The sequence below is a fragment of the Hippichthys cyanospilos genome, chromosome 3 (assembly GCF_059441005.1).
Source record: "Hippichthys cyanospilos isolate Australia breed blue-spotted pipefish chromosome 3, RoL_Hcya_1.0, whole genome shotgun sequence".
NCBI classification, from domain to species: Eukaryota; Metazoa; Chordata; class Actinopteri; order Syngnathiformes; family Syngnathidae; genus Hippichthys; species Hippichthys cyanospilos.
This window is the reverse complement of record NC_142371.1, coordinates 6,799,945-6,825,880: the sequence shown is the minus strand read 5'-3', so window position 1 is coordinate 6,825,880 and position 25,936 is coordinate 6,799,945. Positions and strand designations below refer to the sequence as shown.

Sequence of the window (25,936 nt, the reverse complement as noted above, 5' to 3'; positions counted from 1 at the left end):
AGAATTTCATTTTCCAGCAGCCAAAACGTTCAAACTGTAATCGAGGAGTATGAAAATAAGGAATTAGCAGATGATGCACACTATTAGCATATGAAAGAGACAACATTTTCATTTTTTATCCATCTAGGGATTTCAACATGGCAACATTTTTGATTGAATAAAAATGCTATTTTTACTTTCAAATATATATTTTGGTATTTATTTGAAAATGCCTCATGGAAAAGGAAATTAATTTAAAAGTAAGTAGTAGTAAACAATAAGAAAGGTTGATTGAATTACATATCAAAAAGTATATATATATATATATATATATATATATATATATATATATATATATATATATATATTTTTTTTTTTTTTATACACACACACACCTATAACACACCTATAAGGTAGGTGCAAGGCTGTGCAATTGGCTGAATGTCTGTCTTTTGTCACTCAGGGTGAAAACTATAACAGTTTATCAGTGCTCAGGCAGGGAGCAAATAAAGAGCTGACGATGTCACATTGGATGTTCTTGCTGCCATGAGTAGATTGTCTCGCAAGAATAATAGTTTTATCTTTGATGCATCTGTTCTGTCATTTAAAATGTCAAGAGTGACAAATGAAATGGCGGTGCTTGGGAGGAAACAAAGAATTGAGCCAATACAGTAGCAGAGAAGCAATCAATCTGATTTGTCCTTGAAAACACCACAGATAAGAGTTGCTTTTTTCTTTTCAATACATTTTATTCACTGTTTATTCCATCCTTTTTTCTGGTAAGATGGACCATTACTGTTGACCATATTTAGAATGTCAAAAAGCCACTTTGTTTATCGTGAAAATGCTCGTCGATAACTTGGAGTCTAAAAAGTAAAAAGGCCAGAATTCCAAAGCATCTGGTGTGTTTTACAACCTCGGTTGGCATGCGTTATTCCTGTGCTCGTGACTTGGATAAAGCCTCGCCCTTCTGCACGCTTTCAGTACACCATCATTCTCTTCCAACTCACTGTCCAAGCAATCACTGAGCAGTCAACATGTAAATCAGTATAAGACCAGTATTTAGTTGTAATGCCATGTTTACTTGTGTAAACATTGAATGAGTGGAAGACATTACGTCCCAACACATTATTGTTATGGTAGCCCATACGAAAACGTGGTGTGGGAATCTAGTTAGAATGGCCATAAGCTGACTAGTAATAAATTGGATTTAAGGGGTAGAGTTTGGATGTTTGGTTGAAGAAAAAGAACTTGAAGTCACAGGTTATACTTTAAAGTAAACTTCAATGCTAAATTCTATTCATAATCTTACTTGGTATACCAAAAACTTCTTAGTTGTTTACCTGTATTTTGCCCAGTATCCCAGTGCTGTCCATTCGGCTGGCTACATTCACTGTGTTCCCCCAGATATCATACTGGGGTTTCTGCGCGCCAATGACTCCAGCAATTACTGGACCGTGGTTAATACCTGGAGCACAATATACAGTCATTATTGGAACAAAATTGCCCATTGCATTCCATCTATTGTCATTAAATTTGGTCAAAAGCAGGACACGCAAAAGTCCCAACAGGAACAAACAGATCGCCATACTATAACGTTTTGGTTGTTTCGGTTGTTTTACACTTCCTTCTTTCCATAAAATAAACATAGCCCTGTCCACACAAAACTCAATTCTTGTGTTTGTTTTTTTCTGCCTTTGTTGTTTGCAGTCTGGACACATCAATTTGTTCTTCTCTGTTTGCAAACTATTTTTTGAGCAGCATTTCATTTCTACAAAATATAAAGGCTTGGCTTATATATATATAAAAAAAAAAAGTATTTTGGTGATTTTGTTTGGATAGGGATATTGCCTTTTTGTATTTGTCTCTGCAAAGATAACTTTTCAACAAATGAAAATGAATTTCGATGTCACACTTAGCCAGGCTCTTTCTTCTTAATTCTCACAGTCAATTCTCACAATTAACAGTTCTGACAAAGCGTAGTCTGCATCAATGCACGGCATGTTGGCCTCATATTGGTCTGACCAATGAGTTATTTTCTGGAGTGGAAGTTGATCACCGGAAGATAGTGATATTCATTATCCTGTTAAAGTAGCAGGTGGGAGAGTCCACCCCCTTCTCTGTATAGTCTGTGTCTGGAAACAGCAGGAGCGTACTGTCACACACATGCACACTGCTGAGTTAATGGAGTATCACACGCTGTGATCTTTGGACAGGTTGAAGGTATTGAACTCTTACTCTTCCCACATGCAGTGAGCTGGAAGCTTCCTGCCTGTTTTCCTCTTTGCTTTTCTGTTGCCTGGTTGCCACCAGTATACACATAAATAATAGCATGACATGCATGACATTTTTCTGTTGAAGTAGTGAAAGTCCACATTTGTATTGTTTTAGTTATGCTCTCTAAACAAATAATACTGTGTTCTTTCCTTTTTCACGGCTGATGGGGACCGAAAACCCCCCATGAGTATCCATCCATCAGTAGCGAATTACGATTAATTCCCTCATTGGTCAATGATCGCGCTGGGAGCTAATCTTGTAGGAGTGCCCGTGACCTGATTGATGGATTGCCTGGCCAGTCACCTGAGGACAGTACTTTCTCCGCGTGATCACAAGCGAGCACGGTTGAAGAGGAGTGAGGACAAAAGTTTTGGGAAGCGGTTACCTTTTTTAATGAATTGGAATTTCAAGTTTAAACTCTGCTTGTAAGAGCCACTTCACAATATTTAGAATAATTTATTTCTTATGATCCATGAACAGAGTTTATTTTGATATATTTTATTGTATGGCCGAGAGCTAGAAAGTTATTTGTTTGCTGGTTGGTATGGCTCACTGCCCAATGGATATTTGTGCACTGCGCCTTTAAGAAATGGAGAGAGGTGCATGATACCGGCCCTTTAAGGGCCTTGGGGCCTGCCTCACAGGTGACAGTTGGGGCTAATTGCAATTTGGGCCATAATCTTTCTTTACCGTAGTGTTGGTCATTTATTTGAAAGCATTGGAAATCTGTGAAAATAAATGTATCGCTTCAATGCATCGAAGCCAGGCCTGTAAAGTTATTTTGTTTATTTATTTTTTGGGCAAGCACACAAGTAATCCAAGGGCAGCCAAAAGTCTCAACTCGCACACTGCTTGTTATCATGTTTGATCAGCCACAGGCTTCACTCCAGCTCAACGTCTGACAGCCGTTGCTCCGAGGGCAACTAGGGTACTGTGTGTTCAACGCAAAGGGATGGAAACGGGACGGGATAACAGTACAGTTATTGTATACGTTTTAATAACTTAAGATTTAAGTGAATAGTAGGTCGACGTCCAAGCTGTGCTCGTGGCATGTGCATTTACAGTTAACTCGTCTGTTTGGCATGCCGGGAACCTTCACAGCATGTAACTCTACAATATGGCTTTCTTTCTTTTTTTTTTAATGGAAAAAAAATAAACATGACACACTGAGGGCGCCATGCATTTCTTTTGACCCACCAACTCTGAGTTTGAAGTCATTGAAGGAATGTCTGTTGATAACGTCCAGCTTCCCCACTAAAGCAAAGGCAAACTCCACCATTGTGCCAATGTGCATGTACTGTCTGTCATGCTCCTGTGAACGTAGAAAACAACACACCACACAACAGTTTGTACACAGTTTGATTGTCAAAATGGATCAAGATGTATTTTTAAAGCATGCGTATTTATCTTAACCTGTGACGGGTACTCTGGCCCAGGAGAGGCATTGAGCCCTGTAGCAGCCATGTATGTGCTTCCAATAGTTTTAATCTTTTCCACACCACTAAATTTAGGCTTTGACAATAGCTGGAGAATAAATGCAGAGAACATAAAACATACAGGATATACAAATAGTCCTTGCAATACTAGAGACTATCCAGTTTACCATTTTGAAATGAGACTTTTCTTGCCATATAACATGAGATGAAACTATGAAAAATAAGTTTCAATTCACACTCTACCAGATAAAACAGGATAAACCGACTATAATAATGTTTCATTTACCTCATCAAAATCAGCAATGATCTCATTGAGAAGCCGAAGACACTCTAAACCTTCCTTGTTGACATCAGATTCTGTGTAAAACTCTTTAAAGTCTGGGATCGAGGCAAACATAACGCACACCAGATCGTAAGATTGGTGGTAAAGATCCTGCCGGGAAAAAAAAGCAAAGATTAAACCTAGCTGCAAAATATAAACATAATGAATCGCGATGAATAATGAAACCATTGTAAAAGGTTGGCAAAAATTCCAGAGTATTCTGAATATTGACACCAGAAGTGCCATTCCTTTTAAAAGGCTCTTGTAACCACCGTTTGTTTTGGTGAGTGCAAGACTTTTCTTTTTAAAATGTTTGTGTTATTTCATTTCGTTCATATTCAATAGTAAAGAAATGAAATGATGTTCTTCTAATTTTAAACTGGGATTTGTAATTTGGACTTCTTAAAATTTTGTGGATGGTTTTTTTAAATTATTATTGATTGTTTTAAGTATAATCATGTATAATGATGCAAGTTTTAGGTTTCAATGTGACAAGCTTCAGTTGCTGATGCGGGTTTATTGCATGGTGGCTAACTGGGTCGCACATTCACCTCACAGTGCAGAGGTAGCAGGTTCACATCCCGCTTTCGGGCCTGTGTGGGCTATTCTCCTCCCACGTTCCCAAAAACGTTCACGGTAGGTTTGTTGAGCACGCTAAATTGTCCTGAGGTATGGTTGTTACTCTCTGGGCCTTTGCTAATGTTTGTTGTCAGGACCTGAAAAAACTGAAATTGTCTCTCACCTCATTCTTCCAGTTCCGTGCCAGAAAGTGCTCAGCGACATGTGCAGGCAGGACATTCTCCAGCAAGACACGATTGAGATTTTCCATAGTTTCAATCTCCTCACACTCCTTCTTGAACTTGTTCTTCCACAGAAAGTCTAACCTACAGTAATATTCATTCTGTTACAAGAGGACACAGAGGTGAGGAGACTGAAGGTGCATTTGTGCAACTTGAAGAGAAAGTAATAAACAGCAAGAAAACATAGTTGGATTTCTAAAGAACATTTCATAGTCATAAGGATTCTAAATTTTTCACCAAAATTCATAATTGGCACATAAATATGGTTCCAGAACACCAGTCATGTGTCTTTACGGTGAGTGACTTCATCATAGCTCACATTTCTTTTTATAAATTGTTACTCATAGGTCATATCAACAGCACTATAATTTCTCTCACACCAGTCAACCTATTGGAACATGGACTCACCTGCCGAGCAAGCACAAGTAGAGTGATAAAAAAAATGAAGAGCGAGATAGAGCCCATAGTCTTCAGGTCTTTGAGGACTCCTGGTCTTGAAGCCCAGAGAAAAAGACAAAAACGTGTGTTGAGAAAGCCAGACCACAACGTTAATGTTAAAATGCTACAAATGGAAGTAAGCGTGACAGGAGAAAGGAGGCTGTGTCAAGTAAATGACAGTAATGCCTCATTTTCAGTGCTGATAGTAATCAGTCTGTCACATGATTGGTTAACAGAGCGTTTTATTCCAAGCTGTTACTCAATTAAAACCGTCTCATCCATTTTGTTGTGACATGGGCTTGTTTACAATTTGCATTCCTCTAGTTGCACTTGTCCGCTGTGGTGCGTTTTCCCAAAGACAGATAATAAAAGACCAAGAATATGCAAACATTCGGGACTTGTAATTCACAGCGAGCTCTAATTAGTGTCACATTCACATGTGTCCGGAACAAACTTGGTTTTCGTGCGCATAAATCTAGGCTGTTTAAACGGTTATGCAGTATGAAGGTAATACAATGTAATTAAACATTTCAAATCTTCAATTAAGCTGATTATTTAATGGAAGTTTCAAATGTGCATACCACTCAGAAAAGCACAATCATTTTTGTAAGCGTGCTTTGCATACTAATGAACTTTCAGCCTTATCAAAAGCCGAGTTCTGCAGACAACTGCCGAGTTCATTATCCCATTAGTTCTTGGAAGGGAATCAGAGTGGTTCGAGGGCGGCTTTCAAAAGGAAACTGCTGATGTTTGTTTTTGCAATGAAGAGGAAAACCACAAGACTCCTTGTGTGACCTTTGCTTGCCGGTTGTTTAACATGTTGCTTATTTGTTAGTTCACTTGAATTTCTGCCTTATTGGTTGACTATGAGACCTGATCCCATTGACACAAAATTAGCATCTTTTAAATTAAGTTTACCCATTTGGATGTACTAATGATGATGTTGTATTCACTTTGCAAATATAGCCATGCAAGACTGTGATGTGAATGTCACGAATAGCAGGAGAACTGCAAAATCCCTGTCAGTGCATCAATTTTAAATGGGGAGAATCAATTAGTCTTATCAGGTATTGTAAATGCTGTGACGGGATCATTTTAAAGCGCAGTTCCTAAAAATAGATGACTGCGCTCAAGTATACAAAATCATGTAAAAAAAAAAAAAAAAAAAAAAAAAAAAAACCTAAGAAAGATATTTTGGATAAATGGAAGACTAAAACTTTAGGCGCATTAGACTATTGGCCATATACACTATCCCCCCCAAAACAGTATAAATACTGTAAATTTTGGACAATAGGCTGCACCGGTAGATAAGTCACAGCAGGAAAAATTGAGCAAAAAACTTTTTTATCAGTGCAGTGCGGTGCAGATTAGCTGCACTGGACTATAAGCTGCAAAAAAAGTTGTTTGCTTTTTTTTAATTAAGAACAATTTTTAACTGCCTGCTTGCATCTTATCTTCAACACACTGAACATGCCTGTATGTTAGCACAAACATATTTTCAACATTACACCGATAGAATACTGCAGAGTAAAATAGCAGTTCAAACTCAAAATCAATACAGTACTTGTATTATGTTTCTTCCTGATGTTCTTTATTGAATTTATTGATTATATATATATATATATATATATATATATATATATATATATATATATATATATATATATATATATATATATATATATATATATATTATTTACATGTGATTTACACTTATATACAAAATCTTATTCAAATTGTACATCATTTTTATATTTTTAATACAGTATTATATTTTTAAAACTCTTTTTGAGCACAGCCGATGATTCACATCTTTTCAGTTCTATTTCATAGTTGTTCCAACAGTTGACAACTTGAAGAGACATACATGTTTGCAAAAACTGCAGATAAGATGCACTGGACTATAAACCACAGGGCTCAAATCATGAGAAAAAAGGTTTTTTTTACCCAAGTTGTAACAGATTGCAATTATGATGAATAATTCAGTTATTGATTCAGTTTCTTCTAAGGTGCATAACAATTAATTAGGCATGTAACTAACATTCTAACTCTTCCACTGGTGTTACTGCAGGTGAAGTCATAAATTAGACTACTGGATTTCTGCCAACAAAATTCCTAAATTCGTTTTTATATATCCATCCATCAATTTGTTTTCTGTAGCCGCCTGTCCTAACTAGGGTCGCTGGCATGCTGGTGCCTATCCCAGCAGTAGGCAGAGGACACCCTGAAATGGTCGGCAGCCATATATATATATATATATATATATATATATATATATATATATATATATATATATATATATATATATATATATATATATATATATATATATACAGTGGTACCTCGGTCCTCGAACGCCTCTATACTCGGCCAAATCGGTGCTCGACCAAAAAAATCAAGTAGGTAATGCATCGGACCTCGATCAGATTTTCGGTGCTCGACTAGCCGAGCCTAGCCGTGCTCGACTAGCCGAGCCTAGCCGAGCCGACCCGAACGCGCTCCTCGGCTCTTTTCGGCCAGTTCAAGCGCCAGTTCAACTCAGACCGCCAACGGAGTAAGACTTACGCAGTTTGTTTGAGTACGTATTTCTTCCCAATTTTCAACTTTTTTGTGTTGCGCTAGCCCTTAATGATGGGTCCTAAGAGAGATAGTGATAAGGGGAAGGCAAAGAGAAAAACAGTGAGGACCACTATCGAACGGAAGAGACAAACAAAAAAGGCAGAAGCAACTTACAATGGACAGGTTCCTTCTTAAAGAAAAGAGGAAGGCTACTGCCCAGCCAGGTTTACCTCCACAGAAGAGAGAGAGAAGGGAGAAAACCCCTGAAGGCGCGTTACCTAGCGTCATCATGAAAGGGGATCCCCCTTCCAAGGATTAACCCTCCCTCCCGTCCTCGCCGCATCCATTCCCGTATGCCATCAGCCACTCTCCAAAACGTAAGTAAATTATACAAAATGCTTAATAATGCTTTATATATCTTTATCATGTACCGCTTGTGCACATTTACGTCCTCATTGTTGTTTAGATACATGTTCTTATAATATTTTAGGTATTTTTCTTAATGGTAAAAACGGATTAAAATAGTTTCCATTATTTCTTATGGGAAAATTGGTTTCGGTGTTCGACCAAATCGGTGCTCGACCACCACCTCGGAACGGATTATGGTCGAGTACCGAGGTACCACTGTATATATATATATATATATATACTGTATAAACACACACACACACACACACACACACACACACACACACACACACACGCTTCCAGGTAACACCACATCAGACACTTAAAACATGCTGTGCAGGTTAGCTTTATAAAAGGCAAATAAAGCATGGACGTGAATAAAACAACTGTACAACACTTTTATTTTGAAATTGGCCTAGTTTTGGCCTAGCTGCTGTGATGGCGGAGCCCTTTGTTTAAATAATCCTCAATACTCAGTTTATTGCCATCCTATGATATAAATACCAACATAAACACACCACCATTAAAAACATTAATTTTCAATGGCTGATTAAGAAGGATAAGAAAAAACTAGTCATTTACTATGTCATTGTACAACACGGCCCAAGTCTCCAGTGTTTGCACTCGGCCCTAACTACATTCAAACACAGTAAGGCATTTCAAACTCAGATGGAAAAAAAAGTCTGTCAGTGCATAAAATGTTAATAAGTGTGTCAACAAGAGGAATGATGAGGATGAGATTGATTTGATATTTTACTTAATTACAGTAAATGGTCAAAGTCACAACGGTTTACACTAGCTTATCAAATAAGGCTTTCGTCTTGCATTCCAGTGGTTGGTAGCTCAAAGAATCTAAATAAAGGCTTTAGCAGTACTTTTGGTTCGCATGTTGTATGTTTTTGTTTTCTGTGTTTTTTTTCCTTACAATTCAAACCTTGAGAAATGTAAAAAAAAAAAAAAGAAAGAAAGAAAAATCACATTAACGTCTCCAATTTTCATTCTGTCTTGCAGAGAAGACTTAAAGTGTATCATGACAGTTCTTTGCACATCTAAAAATGATTGAGAATCAAACCTTTTGTGAATCAAAAATCATTTTGAATCAAATCATAGACCCAACAGTCACAATTGAACGGAATCGCTAGACAGTCTAAGATTCCCACCCCTACAGACTACAAATAGAAATCGAGTTTAAATAAATGTTGACATTGAGATGATGAGTGTTAGTGAAGATGGGCATTGCCTTGTTTTAAGCTATTTCAACTAGATGGGATGAAATATTTTCGACGGCATTTACCGATGGCATCACAATAAAAATGCAAAAATCGTGCAGAAATTCACAAATCTTTCTGTACACATTTTTAGCAGTCTTCTCACTCATCCCGAACAAAAAATAAACCCAAACAGTTAAAAAAAAGATGTTAGCACTCAAACACATACCTGTCTAGGCTTTCAGATTTGTATAGGAATCTGCTGTATTCATCCAACAGGGAAGCGTGTGTTTGGAGAATTATGATGTTGTAAACCACCACGGCTGTCAACATGGTTATCATTTTCAGTTCATAGTTTATCCTCAGGAACACAGAGCAAGAGATCAGGCCCAGAATGCAGCTGTAAATTAAGTACTAGACACACAGAAAGGAAGTACAAGATTTGAAGACATAATTAAGAAATAATTTGTAGAAATACAATGAGTATCCAATCCGGCATTTCTCTTACAGGAAGATAAAAGTTGTTTTTGCCTGTAAACAAAGCTGGTTGTACGTCGGGGTAAAACTGTGTTTCATTGTATGAACTGTTGACAGCAACTGGGGGCAACACGTTGTCATCCAGAAAGAACTAGAGCAATAAGGAAACAGACGACAACATCATTTACCTGACAAGATGAATGCATCTTATACATTTTTAAGTGTTTTTGTGGTAAACATTTGGTTTATGGTAACTGTGTACCTTTAGCAACACTCATAAATTCTCTCAAACATACACGGATGGCTTTTCAGAACGCTGCCATCACGTAAACATTAAGAAAAAAATTAAACAAAATAACCTGACTCTAAAAACAGTAACTGCAGATAGTTTAAGTGTTGATGATTTAATTATATTTACGCTTTCACTATGTATGTTATTTAATTTCACTGTCGTCAGCTGACAAAAGCATTTTCTATTTTCTGTTTTTTATTTTCTGTGTTTTCTACTTTTTTCTATTTCACAGCACACAATGCTGTTGTTTTGACAATGTAAATAGAGGAAATCTAATTTATTGCTTCCAAGTCAGCTGTTCAAGCCTGAGAAGAACATACCGGTTCATTATCATAGAAGAACTATTTTTTTTTGTTTCTTTTTTTCTTAATTCTTGTGTTTCGGTTACTGTTCATTTTTATGTTCTCTCATAATTTTTCAAGATTGTGGTCTTATTAGTGTGTGTGTGCCTGCAGCTTGAAACTTGAGCACTAACCTTGACTGAAAGACCAATATCAAATTTTGCTTTGGGTGTATTTCAAATATAGACAATGTATCTATTCGCATTCTTCCTTTCTTCCATTTCTATTTTATGGGGGGAAGGGGAAGGATTGTCCTAGTGCAGGGGTCCCCAACTTTTTTGTCACCACAGATTGGTCAATGTTTGAGAATTTCATCTTCGCACAGATAAGATGTCAGATGGGAGTCTCAAACATACTTTTGTTTGGGGAGTAGCCCTAGAGGTCCTTATCGCGAGAAATCATTATTCCAAGTAGGACATATGGTATTGCCTTTTAAAAGCTTTCTATTTCTTCGAAGTTGTAGGCTCGTCGCCTGTCTCTTGACTGGGCCTTTTCCTCATTGCAAGGATGTCTGTTTCTTACTAATTTTACTTCTTTGTCAGTGAAATTTTGAGGATTCAAGACAATACTGCCAGTTTTAAAAATAAAAGTGTTTTCAAAATAAAATATATTTTAGATTCCTATAATACATAAAACCGAAATAGCTCATTATTTTGAGTGCGACTCATCAGGCCCGGTACCAGTTGATCCACGGACTGGTACCTGGCTGCGGATCGGTTGTGGTTCTGGATAGTCATACATTGACTGTCATGCATCTAACAACATCATCATCAACATCATGAATCTGTTTGGTTGAAAAATGAAACAGATTTGAGATTTTAGCATGTCATATGACAAAATAGTTGCAGAAAGATTTTGAGAGAGGAAGATGCATGCAAAGACAATTCAAATTAAGAATAGAATGCCATTCAATTTTTTTTAAACTTGCCATGGTTTTTAGTGAGTCAGTTTTCTGGTGTATGGCAAACCTTAGTTGGGCTCATAAGAGTAACTTTGTAGATGCAAATTTACATTAAATCACTGAATCTTTTTTTATACTATCCATCTATTTTCTAAACTGCTGTTCAGGGTCACTAAGGTGCTGTAAGCTATTTCGACTGACTTGGATGTGAGATCAAATAAAATAAGAATCGGCTACACAAGCAAACAAAGCCAAGTTAATTTCTCTCCACTGCCTTGAGCGATTGACCCATGGCAGGCACAAAACTAGATGACAATCTTTCAGAAACAATTTGTGAAAAGGTCTAATTCACAATACTAATCCGACACTTTATCATGATATTGCAACCTCAGGATTGCAATTTTATCAACCACGATCTTAATTGTCCTATTTTGGCCTCTTTACACACAGAGTATACACCACACACACATTTGGATTGAGTGCTACCAAAATAAACCTAAATTCAAATACTTAAAAGCATAACAGGAAAAGAAGATTAACAGCATTTCGAAAAGAATGGCTTAAAGTCATAGTGTGTAAGATTTAGGCCCTTTTTCATTCCGGACAGCAGGAGGTGCTGCAGGCGCTGAATTTCCCATTGTTCGTAGCGATAACAAACATGGCCACCTCCGGAGAAGTGCCACGCCCCATGTAATATCATTTCACGATAACTAGACCTATGATTATATTTAAAACATTCTGTTGGTCATTAAGAACACATTAATCTGCAAGTGTTTTAAATTTACAATCATTTATTCCTTTTTAATGAAAAACAGTCTAAATCTTACACACTGTTCCTTTAAGACAAATAATATTAATCTTGTAAAAAATATACGGTGTGTATATATTTATTCATCTATTTTTGCGAATGTATTTGACTTAAACTTTGAGTTTCAGTTTTCCGCTTTTATTTCTCTCGCTTGTTCCGTGTACTCTATCATAACTTATTGACGGTGGATGTAATATTTTGCTTTAAAATGTGGGCAAACAAAATGAAAGAGGTCGTATTTAGCATGCGATCTGATTTTTATATGTTATATGCTAATTGTGAAATACAGAGCTGGGAGCTGGGCATACCATGCTGTGATTTTGACAATGCAAATTTATTGCTTCCACGTCAGGCGTTCAAGCCTGAGGAGAACAGGTTCATAATATTGGAATGACTATTTCTTTGTTTCTTTTTTCCTTAATTCTTGTGTTTCGGTTACTGTTCATTTATATGTTCTCTGTCATTGTTCTTGAAGACTGTGGTCTTATTAGTGTGCTTGTGCCTGCAGGTTGAAACTTGAGCACTAAGCTTGACTAAACGAGCAATATGGGGGTATATCATATATAGCTAATATATCTAGTCTCATTCTCATTCTGCATCACCAGTTACCTTAAACCATGTAATAAATTGTGGTCTATGTATTAGAGTACAGGTCGTTTGGAGTATGTGATCTGCAGGCTTTGTCATACCGTCTAATTATTTCCCATTCCATGAGAGCTTACCATGTTGAATACTGCCATAGTGAGTATAAGAGCTGTCGTTGTCAAGGTGAGTGTGATTCGGGGCCATGGCTTGTTGGCAATAATGACAGAGGACCTTAGCAGCCACATCCATGAAGTGGGGGCGCTTTTGCTGCAGTGCTGCAGGAATACATAGTTGAATGTGTACTGTATATAACACAAGACAATATTGAATCACATCTCAATGAAATTCATTCAGGTCAGTTCATAATTCATCTTGAAACCCTTGACAATCGTCTGGATTGATTGGTTCATCAAAAAGAATCCGCTAACAATATTTGTTCTTTCAATGCAACTAATTTGGGGCCATTTACGATACGTTTTAACTGTGGGCAACGACAAAAGAAGAAAACGGCACAAGTTTTTCTCTATAGAGAATTGCTTTAAAGTGAATGGCTTTTTACACACAGCCCAAATCACTAGCATGATCTTGTCAGAACGACACCTGAGTAGACTTGGAAGAAGTACTTTGGAAAAGCTCAGGGATGTATATACAGTGTGTGTACAAAAACTCAAGATACAAGTATTTCATGGTGGCAGTGAATTTGGCTTGGATCAAAAACATCTAATTTTATTTAAACAGAGAAGCAGTATTTTAGAGGCTTGTGATGATGTTTGTGTTACGAGTCAAGAATGAATTAACCTCAACGTGCCACTGTATTCAAAATATTATTTAATGTGGATTTTACGCCACTGTGCAAAAATCCACTTTCTATGCATTTTTTTGTGACCTTTCACAGTTGATTTTGGGTGTGAGGTGGGATACATAATGGACCAGTCCACAGCAAATCACAGAACACACATAGTAAGACAACCATTCACATCACATTTCAGAGATGGGATGAGACAAAACTGTCACGAGACGACATGTCTCACAAGATTGATTCCATGAGATGGAGATGAGACAAGATTTTTGGAAAACTTGTATAAAATAATGGCAATTTTTCAATTTTACAATTTCTAAAGCATTTTCTTTTTACCAAGCGAACTGCAGAAAAATGTAGTGGTCGGATTATTATTTCTTTTTTTTTGCAGTGTTTCCAAACTGCCTTTTTTCTTATCTGCCAACATTTTATCATCCTTTTCAACTGGAAAACCAAATGTGATTGATTTGTATTCCTCCTGTAGGGATGCGGATATTGGGACTGGGTATTAAATTATTGACTTGTATTTTGTTTATTGAAAAATAAACACAGAAGACCAGATAACACATTTCCATTCACTTACGAATTGTCAACTTTTGTGAGTTATATCATGATTTTTTTTTTTTCAATGAAATATACAGGACCTGTTAGTTTCAACAACCCTCTCTCCATGTCATCAAACAAAGTGACTTCAGAACCACACAACATGTTTTAGTCAACCTGGTTTGTTAAAACGTGATCAGAGAGATCGGCAGCAGTGTTGGGACGTCAGCATCATAGGGGGCAAGAATTAATGATGTCAATTTGACTGCCTTTGAAAAATAAATCGACTGCTTTTAGGCTCATTCGAGCGCTGCTACCTTGTGGGTTAAATTTTGCGAGTTTGCTGCAATAAATGCTGGAAAAGGTACCATCCATCTAATCATTATCTTAACCACATATCCTCACAAGGGTTGCGCGGCAACAGGCATCGTACATTAAGATGTCATCGAAATTGAGCACCCTGATTCGGCGATTGAATGTGATTTCAAAACAAAGTCGTGCTATTTAAATGAGAAGTTGTGACTTGAGAACACTTGGTGCAGTAGAAAGAGTGAAGTTAATCTTTGTCACGTGCTTCTGGAGAAATCTTCAAAATAAAAGTTTTTATTTTGAAACGTTAGCTGGTCTTCTCACCATTTTTGGTAGCGTGTTTGACTGACATGCAGTAATGTTCTAATCTCACAAGATATTGCAATACAAGATAACATTCAAACCAAAGTCTTCAAGTTACCTTGGATGCACATTTATAGATAAAATCAGATAAAATTCCTGCAGTCTACAAAGGAATGTCACACTGATGTTTAAACCTCAAACCACAGAACCACTTTTGTAATACAGCTGCACACTACTCTAACTACAAATTGCCACAATAGGGATCGTATTGTGAAAAAAAAAACAATATAAAAACACTAACAAATCTTTTTTTTGTTTAAATGAACCTGCAAAATAACGTAAAAACGACAAAGCATTTGTGCTTATAAGACACATTCTGTGGTATCAAGCAGGCAATTAAGTACAAAAGAGTCCAATTATTGAATAAACAAGGGAAGCGAAAGCAATTCACACAAAATAAGTTTCTCACCATGATGTGTCCAATGAAACATATGAAGACAATCAAGGAAAGGAAAAAGAATGCCATCCCAAAAGATATTGCCAAGACTGCTGTCCTGGAAAGAAACGCAGGCAAATTGGGATCATTTGTCATTCAATGATTTTTCACTCAGATGTTTATTCACTGTTAGGCTATCTGTAATAAAATGAACATACTTTGGTAAGACGAGTATCTGCACAATGAAAATGCAGGTAAAGATAAGACAGGCGCAGGTGACATAGTATTTGAAGGCTGGCAAGATTGTTGTTCTGTACTAAAAGGGAACAAAGAGAAAGGGCCTTGAAAAATCCTGAGTACACCCCCCCCAAAGCAATGATTACAAATGCATTCATATAATTGCTTCAGAGTAAGGACGGCATTGAATAACCAATAATCAAGATATGTTCTGCAGTTTTCTTGTTACCATGACTACTTCTTACCTCCTTTTCCAGGGATTTATTGTGAAAGAATAACGATATTCTTTGGATGTCCTCGGACTTGAGCCACTGCCTAGAAAGACACGGGCCAGTCAATTGGAACATAACTTTGATAGGTTTCAAGACCAGGAATATTAAATTGATTTATAGAGCCATAGAATTAGCCTTACTTTTGTGAATTGATGCCATCAAAGGTCCTGATCATTCTCTCATTAAGTTCCTCCTCAAACCGCTTCTTCTGAGACTTTGTCCTTTGAACAGGAGCGAGACCATACCGAACATGTTAATTTGACAGAAGATTAGTCATGCGAGTCAAAGCCTTCAGCAGAAGTCAAGAGTTATTAAAAATCTTGTCGTTTGTCGCTGGACTGTCAAGGGAGGGAGATAATCCTTCCAGGGTAAACGATCCTGAAACAGTGAAACAAGAAGCTTGCCTTTCAGATCTCCTCTGGAAATGATACTGTCCCATCGGCACGTCCTAGATGGAAAATGAAATTGAAAAGGTTACAAACCGTGGCGAGCTTCAGCTGTCATTTCAAATGGCCAAAAAAAAAATAGTGACGGTAGAGAAAGTCACACACAGCTGTGTTGATTTTGCCGTTTTCGTTGGTCATGCTGTCCCGGTGGTGCAGGTTGGCGAAAGGCTTGGCTGCCCCCCAAGACTCCAGGTAGCGGGTCATCCGAACAGAGGCTCTCATCTTGGCACCGTCCAGAGTGTGTCGAGGTCTGTAGTGATGCTGCGGGCTGCGGCGCTCCACCTGAATAACGAACGTCGTTTTGGAACTTTTATGAAAAATTTTCAGATCATTAAAAAAAAAAAAAAAAAGGATACTTTCTTACCTTTGGGTTGATAACCAAATATGTGATGACTCCATGCTCTTTCAGGTAGGGGTCTCTCTCCTGCCCATCTCCGTCTTCTACTTTATAGGCTGCATTTAGGTGCTCCAGTGTTACTGATGTGATGTGGACTCGCCTAGAATTGCCAATTGACCCAGTTATTTGGGAACATTCATTAATTTGGTTAACCTTTCTCGCAAAGTTGAAGCAAACTATCAAGAATGAGATCAAGTGGAACATCTAAAGTTGTATCCTCCGGCAGTCGCACAAATTGAGGTTCTAACTAAATATACGTGAGAAATTAGGCATCTAAAGGCACAAAGAAATCCAGTGTTTGCACTGCCGTCATTGGTCATATCATGTGAAATCTCGTTAAATCTAAGAAGACCTTTTCTAAGGCTATATATATCCATGTATTTTTTGATGATGCCACCACAAAAGCACTCTCGTGAAAGCAAAGGGGAAAATTTTAAAGACCACCATTGAAACTGTAACTAAATTTGACATAAGAAAGTGGTGCAAATGCATACTACCTGAAAGAAGCTGTTAGCTTGTCCATTTTATAAGAATACACTTAATGCTAATTAGTGTGACAGGCCATATTCATCTGTCACCGAGAAAGCCAGAATGACTTCAAATATCTCAAATAGATGCAGCTCATTGTGTCACTTCCACAATGCAACAGTGATTTTTTTTTCTTTTTTAATTAAAAAATGGGAGCATAAATCTCACTGTTTGACCTTATTTGTCAGTTTGACCATCATTTACTTTTCTTGTAAAAATTGGGAATTTCTGTAGCAAATCAATCTCCATTTTTTAGTGTTGGAAACATTCATTATAATACTGCATATGAGAGGCTGTGCAGTACCTCTGAATGGATTGTATTCTCCCTTAAAATATCCACTCTACAGCAATGCCTTGAGATTTGTTTGTGATCATGACTGAGTCAAAAACACTCATATCTTAAGTATTTTTTCCTATTTTAAATGAATAGAGATGCTTTAAATGTGTTCCAGCCATCTAAAAAAAAAACCACACATTTTCGTAATGTGTTTTCGTAAAGCATGGTATATACAGTAATGAAAAAAATATAACACGGATGCTGATTCCTGCAAAGAAACTTGGCCAGAATGCACATGTCATTAATCCGAGAGGTGAGATTCCAATGCCTCAACTATCATTGCTGATTGCGAACATCTTTGGGATTTATTTCCACTGTATGCTAGCATTAAGCTAGTGAGGCCTCTCTCTTGGTTTCTTCTAAATCCACAAAGTATAATTCTCTTTGTTTTGTTTGACAGTAAAGCTTTTCTGGGTATTAAACAGCTTGGTCTTGATGAAGCTACATTTATGATAAAAAGTTCCTGTGTTCTTGCCTATTTTCACTCACCCTGGAACTCCTCCTGCTTCCATGTGGTTGGCCAGCGTCACATCATGTGACCAAACATCATACTGCCATTTCTGAAGTCCGATGACCCCACACAGAACGTTCCCTGAATGCACGCCAACACGCATATTGATGTCAACCCCTGTGGCATCACGCACTTTCCTGTCATGCATCAAAACCACACTTATAACTGTGGAGGAGGGAACAAAATCAACATCCAAACTATCCATTGTACTAAAACAATAACACAAATAAGTCATTTTGTAACAATGTATAGACTTACTGCCCAACCTAATTGCACACAATGTAAATGTAAATAATTATGACTGATTATCAAGGATTGTGGGTGGGATCTTTTAATTAAGAGAAGACATCTTGTAATCACGCAAGTGTTAAGATGCTATCAATCCTCACTGATTGATAACATCTTAGCACCTGCCTGATTAACTTGACAAAGCTACCTGGTTTAATTGCCCATGAATTATTGCAGTACTGATTTGAGCATTAATGTATGTATGCTAATCCAGCAAAATGGATTCAGAGAAAATTATTAGGAGACCATAGAATGTTTTTCAGGACATTATAGCGCTTTTGTGCTTATTTCCCAGTGAAAGCATTTTTTGCATTACTATATGAAAATATATACCCTATTTTCCGCACTATAAGGCGCACCGGATTATAAGGAACGCCCTCAATTAATGACACATTTTAAAACTTTTTCCATGTATAAGGCGCACTGCATTATAAGGCGCAACAGTAGAAGCAGTCAAACTTTCTTAGTAGATTACAGACCAGCTTTCTGACAACGCCATTCACTCCCAAAATAATCCCAATAAACAACTGTCTTATGTTTTATTTTATTCGTATTTCAGTGACAGTTTATCTTTTAACAGCAAGGTATAACACGTAGTGCAACATTTATATCGGGGAACTTTTCCTCCAGTGCAATCACAATATAGTAATACTCAAAGTATTAACAATAATAACTCAAATAATAACTCCAAACTCTCAATAGCATAATAAGTCAATGTCATTATGACCAACCTTGTTCAACTGTAACAAGTTGTAGTTAAAGCTTACTTTATCAGTTCATTCCCCATCTACGAATCCCAATCTCAATATTTTTCCATATATAAGGCGCACCGGATTATAAGGCGCACCATCATCTTTTAAAAAAAAAAAAAAAACCTTTTAGGTGCGTCTTGTAAGTGCGGAAGCTACGGTTCTAAAAGAACTATTGTCTGCAGAATACAGACACACACATGCAATGATTTGTGGTGAGTGCATATATATACTCACAGAACTAGTATCTGCATAAATGTTCTAGTTATTGTTGAAATAGAATGTGTAGTTGCACAAGCCGGCATAGACAGACTTACTTGATGGCCTCACACATGTCCAGGCCCATTTTGACACAGTTCTTGGCATGATTTGGTAGGGACTCCGGTAGGCCAGATACACAATAATAACAGTCACCAAGGATTTTTATTCGCATACATTCATTTTCCTGCATGAAAAAGATGAAGCAAATGGTAAGAAAATCAACCAACAGAGGCCAGGAAATTTAATATACCCCATAAACACAACACACACTTCTATGACAACCACTGCAATAAACAAATGTTACTGTGTGTAGAAGGATTTTTTGCTTTTGTTGCTTTCTGTGGTTAGTTAAAACATCTCAATACTGCAAGCTTCCCTCTGTGCACAAAACTTTGTAGGAATGCCCAGTCTCATTTATAAGCATGATATATAGTATATGTGATTGAGATATACATGTTGTCAATCTGTATCTCAAAAATAGAAACTTATCAGGGAAATGTTGTTTTGTATTATTAAATAACATTATTTTAGGATAATAGTTTACCTTGGCAATTTGATCAAATTTTCCAAACAATTCATTTAGCATGTGCACCAGCTCGCCAGGTGAGCAGTCACTGGCAAGGCGCGTGAATCCAACAATGTCAGCATACAGGATGCTACAAAAAAAAAACAAAAAATGAAAATTATTATATAAAACAATATAATATAATGACGCAAATTCTGGTCCCAATCACATGATGAGAAATCAGGCTTGATCACTTTTCAGCTCATTGGAATCGGAGGGGGGTGTATATGAAAGCATCGTGTAACAATAATATGTATGCAATAGAGCATAAAAATTTCAATTGAACATGCAGTCAAATCAAATTATTCAACCCACCAGCCCCCCAAAACAAAAACCAAAAAAAAAAACCAACCCACAACTTCCCTAGCCGTATAAATAATGTCATGTTGGCATAATGTTGTTTAAAAAAAGACTATTTGGATTCACTTTTTTTTCCTGTCCTTAATACATTGCTAAGTTATTGACGAGGAGGGACTCGATATGGGACTCGATATTAGCAGATCCTCCAAATCAGGTGGCTCAGCCAGATGCAAAAAAAAATGCAATTGGGACATCCCTAATACAAATATAATATAATATAATATAATATAATATAATATAATATAATATAATATAATATAATATAATATAATATAATATAATATAATATAATATAATATAATATAATTGGACATTACATTAATGAAAAAAAAATACAAAAAAATACATGCCTGACATTAGTGTGTCTCTGAACATAGAGGTTGTGAAAATTGTTTGTGTTCTCCATCTGACCAAAATTTGGTCCTTTCAGTCGCTGGATGATCTCTGCTTTCATCACACGAGCAATGTGTGCCGGCAGCAGAGACAACAGAAGACGCTCCTGTAGATGGGACAAAAGAAAAATACTGTGAACAAACTTATAAGACTGTACCACGAATCTAATCACATTCATTTCCTAACATATTGCAGATACATTAGTTTGTTACCAACCAACCACTAATTTTATGACATTGATATAATAGTAATAACATCAAAATGACTGAGTTTATTACAATAGCATTTATTTGAAGTGAATGTTTGCTGTGATTTCTGTTGAGTACTGCTTATCACTAGTTGTCGCTTGCTGAAATGCCAATCGGCATCGTAGAAAATGCCAGTGCAAATGTGCATGCAATATTGTGTGCCAGCTTAACATCCATGGAAATCAACAATGAAATTCATGAAAGAAAATAAGGCAAAGATCATTATTTTGTAGCTCACTACAATAAATGTGTAAGCCCTGTCATATTCCAAAATGCTATCGTCACTAACTGCTGCATGAGGTATCGTCCCACGGGGGCTGCTCAGCAAGCATAACTTTGAATTTTTGATGATTCATAAAGCCACCTTTGGATTAGTGATCCCAAATGTGAGCTCTCCCTACTGCATATTATGGATGAAAGCTTGTCGCAAACCGTATATATTATGAGTGCACTCAGCACAAATCATTGCATGTGTGTGTCTGTATTCTGCATTGTGGCTTAACACTGCTTGCAGGAAGCCCTAACTGGCCCCAGGTCAAGTTGAAACGCTTCAGCCGTCCCATTTCAGCTTTATATGTAACAGCACAAACTGAATTCAAAAATCTATCTTGTTTATTTTTGTAAACGAATGACTCCGGCAGTGGCACAAAGAGAAAGGGAAGACAAAATATTTACTGGTACACACAGCAGCAGGCCAAAGCTTAATCAACACCTTCTCTCTAACACCTTCATCTCATTGTACTCCACACTGTGCATAGAAGATGGTGCATTTGTAAATGGCAATGAGTGTTATGGGAAAGCTATTGAACATTGTAGCAGATGAGACATATGGGATAGTAAAAGTGTAATGTGTTGATTGAATTGACTTTCTTTTCTTTTTTTTACGACCTCACATGGCAATTTTAGTGGCTATTTGCCTTTTAGAATATTGACCCTTTTACCTGCTGCCTCTTTTCAAATTCCAGCTTAATGGGGGATTTGATGCAGTTGCAGGTGTCCTGATAAGTTTGTTTGAGGGCCAGTTCCATCAGGTGTTTATGGTATGCCCCTGCCATGTTGCCACACATGAAAATGATGATATTGGCCAAAATCTGCAAAAGTAGGAGATAAACACATCAGCATTCTTGAACATATTCTGTGTTGGCTACAGTTGATTTGACAATTTATTAGCTCATGTCAAGAATGTCATGTTCCCTCTCATTCGTCCCAACTACTGCATCTACTTATAAAATTAAATACGTTATACATTCATTTCTGCTCTTTAATGATCCAGTTCCAAGATGTTTCTGTGAACTATGAATCATGAAAGAGAATAAACTGAGACTTCAATACTCATGAAAAAAGTGCGACAAAAGGAACTAAATATATTCATCAAACCATAGCAACTGTCGAGCTAATGCAGTGAAGTAACAACTGTCGCCATGAACATGCCTTGATGACCTCATAAATGACATCACAATACGTGACAATCTTGTTCCATATCCCATTGAGGATGTTTATCCATAACACAATGAAATTTTGATGTGGAAGAAATTGTCACTTTTCAAACAAGTCACCAGTGTCTTAGCAACAAAGCGTGTCACGGTCTCTCCTTGGCACTTTTTTGTTACGAAACCAGTCATGTCTAATTTATGTTGAGGTTTCTGTTGCAGGGAGAACAAAAGCACAGACACCTTGACAACGACTGCTTGCTTTGTTTCTTCCAAATGTCAGCGTGACAAAAAAAATATATTGCAACTTCAGAACCACCTAAAAGGGGCTAAATGGATTTAAGATCAGTTTGAATTTGAATTGCTTGATACTATCTTTCTGGGCAGGTTTGGTCACAAGGAAGGCATTCACAAATGCACTACTGTACCTGTATTGAAGATACTAAAAGTGGAAAATGTGATAGTAAAAGTATTGTTGGCCCCCTATAAAACACGATTGCATTATTTAAAAGAAAAATCAAAAATATTTCACAACACAAAAACAAAGATGATGGTATTGGTTACTCTGCCATTTTTTAAAAATTTTTTTATAATTATATATATATATATATATATATATATATATATATATATATATATATATATATATATATATATATATATATACTGTATATGTATATATATACACAGTGGGCCCTCGGTGGCTATGCTCGTAACTCGAATTGCTCGTGTGACGGGCAATCCAAACCTATGTTAATTAGTGAATGCGTGCTACACATGCAAAAACCTTAGGTAAAAACATCACGACTTTATACACATATTAAAAATTAGTAACATAATCTACTTTACAGTTAAATTAAATAACATAAATATACAAAGGAAAAATGACATTTACCTTTGGGGCGACGTGACTTGAGCTGGGTGGAGGCGGAGGGGAGCAGAGACCAACCCGCAGAATTTATTGATTTATTTTCTTAAACAAGAACTTTTCTCAAACTAGAACATATCACCGGCGATTTTCTTCTCTTTAATCCATAATAGAAGAAGCCTCTCCATTTTGTTGTCGAGCGAGGTCCGTCCCCCGGCAGGGAAAGTCTTGCCCTTAGAAGATTGCCGAGCGGTTACGGCCATACTCACGAGCAAGGTTAACTATGTGTGCGCCTACTTTGTATTTTTTTATTATCTCCTGCTTGGTTTCTATTGTCATCATCCTCTTACTTCTTCCTTTACCGCCACTTGCAATTTTAGCAGCCATGTCTAACAGATAAAGTCTTCACAACATTCCTTCCTTCCGTTTTTCACTCATTTTCTCTCCTTCCTTCCATCCCGACCAGCTGTGCCATCAAGCTAGATAAAGGCGTTCGGCCAATAGCATATCGGCATTTCTGTGATTGACGTGACGCCGGCCAAAAGCATATCGGCATCTCCGTGAGTGAGACCGGGACTGTGACCTTAATCGACCAATAGCATATCGGCATCTCCGTGTCTGACACCATGACTGAGACAGTGATCAACTGTTCACGTGTGTCACGGCGTTACCTAACACACATGAACTGGCATTGACTGGCATGTCGGATTGTTCGTAAGACGAAAGGTTTGTGCGTAAGAGGGGGACAAAAAACGCCGCGGTCCAAAAGAGGGAGTTCGTAAACCGGGGGCCCACTGTATGAATATATATATATATATATATATATATATATATATATATATATATATATATATATATATATATATATATATATATATATATATTTTTTTTTTATATGTAATTCAATCAAATTTTCTTATTGTTTACTCCAAAAACTGGGCCACTTTTAAATTAATTTCCTTTTCCGTGAGGCATTTTCAAATAAATACCAAAATACATAATATAAAGGAAAGAAAACATTTTTATTCATTCAAAAACAAATTCATTATTATCTTTCCAAGTTAAGTTAAATTATGATTAAATGGCACACTACTAAACAAGCAGAAAGTTATTTATATTTATTTCGTTTTTTTTTTTAAATTTAATTAATCCTATGATACAAATGTCACAGGAACGAAGGGATCAACAACCGCAGACTGCCAAGGTCTTTTTGTTGTTACCTTGCCAACAAAACCATACATGTGCAATTCAAAGAGGATTTGTGCGTATACAGAGCCAACACTCATGTTGGTCTGGTTTGAATTCAGCATCATGCTATCAGCACATTGCCTATCTTTAAAGATTTCTCTGTAAATTCCAGTGGTGGCTGCAAAACGGCGACATTTCTATTTACTATCCCTCATCATATGTACCTCTAACGGGTTTTACTGCATCATTGTTAAACATGCAGCATGCACAAAACAAGGTGAATTATGTTTATCAAATTGCGAGAGAGATCTTTTGAAAGGTCTGTAATAAAACAAGCTAAGTCACAGTTTGAAGTGGCCCATCATGATAAAAGTCAATGCGCGTTGCAAAGTTACAGTGGCAGTGCTGACCTTAGTCCAGGGAACACCAACTGCGGTCCTCGAGGGCACCTATCTGAACACTTGAATGAAGTAAATAACTGGTAAATAAAATAATAACTGGGTGCAAAATGTGTCTGTGGAACTGACAACGAGAAGAATTACTATTCAACAACAGGAGTATGAGTGTAAAGCTCTTTGAGTGCCTATTTTGAAGGAAAAGTGAAAAAGGTCATTTACTAAATGATGTTCAGTGCGTGGCCTTATTATTACCTCGACAAAAGTAATGTGTCTAGTAAGTGGCTCTGTACTCAAAAGCTGAACATTAACTGCGGCAAGAGAAAAATTCTACATAAAGGTCCATTTCAACTTCCACTGGAAGTGACTTTTGCATCACCGAAGATTTCCTTGTTCATATTTTGTTACATCTGGTATTTGTTATCATTCGAAAGACATTATACAGGCCTACTGTTATACAATTGTTGTGCCTGCTGCTATCAGACAGTTGCCAATTTGTTACTTCTCTTTTATCTCCAAGATCCATATGAAATGTCTCTACTGTAAGCCTTACCTGCCATATAACAGGTTCCATGTGATCAGCTGTCGTAGACAGGCAGACACTCAGTACAGCAGTGTGTGAGGCAGAGGTGAGAACACTGGCGATGATGGCATCCCGCATGGAGAATGGCAACATCGTATAAACCACAAAAACAATAAACAAAAAGAAGGACACCTGTGGAGAAAGATCTTTTTGTCAGAACTGCAAATAAATGATAGCTAAAAGGTCAACTATTTTAAACCGCAAATAAATGATAGCTAAAAGGTCAACTATTTTAAACCAACCTTTTCCCCAAAAAATCAAACAAAACTTTGTCATCAAAGCAATTTGAGAAATTTTAAGACAAATGAAAGTTGCTCTTGTAGGTGGCCGCAAAATCCAAACTTTGGTTTATTATGCTCATATCCCAATTGATGAGTGTCGGCAGAGATGGCTGCTCTTTTGAGTAGTAGAATATTTGTACGGAATATTTTTCTTGCTGTCAAAATTGGTTAAATTGAGTCAGATGCTTACTGTTTTATGAAACTGGTTAACTCAAATTGAAATTGTCAGGAAAAAAATAAATGAACAAGTAAATGCTAAAATAACTATACAAGTGTGTCAGTTGATTATAAATAATCAAATACAAATAATTTAATAATCGATCAAAATGGATCAAAATAATGGATCAAAATAAACAATGTTTATTTTATCCATTTTGT

General features: G+C 36.8%; 1 protein-coding gene across 1 annotated transcript in view; it reads right to left on the bottom strand.

The window, feature by feature from the left end:
* The window catches only part of adcy2a (adenylate cyclase 2a), a 40,599-nt gene that overhangs the window by 916 nt on the left and 13,747 nt on the right, over window positions 1-25,936 (bottom strand). The window contains exons 3-24 of the mRNA XM_088409447.1: window positions 25,248-25,409; window positions 21,755-21,904; window positions 20,523-20,671; window positions 19,792-19,903; window positions 19,304-19,431; window positions 17,928-18,086; window positions 16,541-16,673; window positions 16,282-16,458; window positions 16,135-16,178; window positions 15,871-15,951; window positions 15,704-15,773; window positions 15,440-15,537; window positions 15,255-15,339; window positions 12,969-13,106; window positions 9,936-10,055; window positions 9,657-9,841; window positions 5,223-5,307; window positions 4,757-4,915; window positions 3,979-4,125; window positions 3,670-3,780; window positions 3,454-3,568; window positions 1,323-1,447 (exon numbers count right to left, since the gene is read on the bottom strand). Coding sequence (XP_088265573.1) covers window positions 1,323-1,447; window positions 3,454-3,568; window positions 3,670-3,780; window positions 3,979-4,125; window positions 4,757-4,915; window positions 5,223-5,307; window positions 9,657-9,841; window positions 9,936-10,055; window positions 12,969-13,106; window positions 15,255-15,339; window positions 15,440-15,537; window positions 15,704-15,773; window positions 15,871-15,951; window positions 16,135-16,178; window positions 16,282-16,458; window positions 16,541-16,673; window positions 17,928-18,086; window positions 19,304-19,431; window positions 19,792-19,903; window positions 20,523-20,671; window positions 21,755-21,904; window positions 25,248-25,409 — 2,733 coding nt within the window. The remainder of the gene's footprint in view (window positions 1-1,322; window positions 1,448-3,453; window positions 3,569-3,669; window positions 3,781-3,978; window positions 4,126-4,756; window positions 4,916-5,222; window positions 5,308-9,656; window positions 9,842-9,935; window positions 10,056-12,968; window positions 13,107-15,254; window positions 15,340-15,439; window positions 15,538-15,703; window positions 15,774-15,870; window positions 15,952-16,134; window positions 16,179-16,281; window positions 16,459-16,540; window positions 16,674-17,927; window positions 18,087-19,303; window positions 19,432-19,791; window positions 19,904-20,522; window positions 20,672-21,754; window positions 21,905-25,247; window positions 25,410-25,936) is intronic.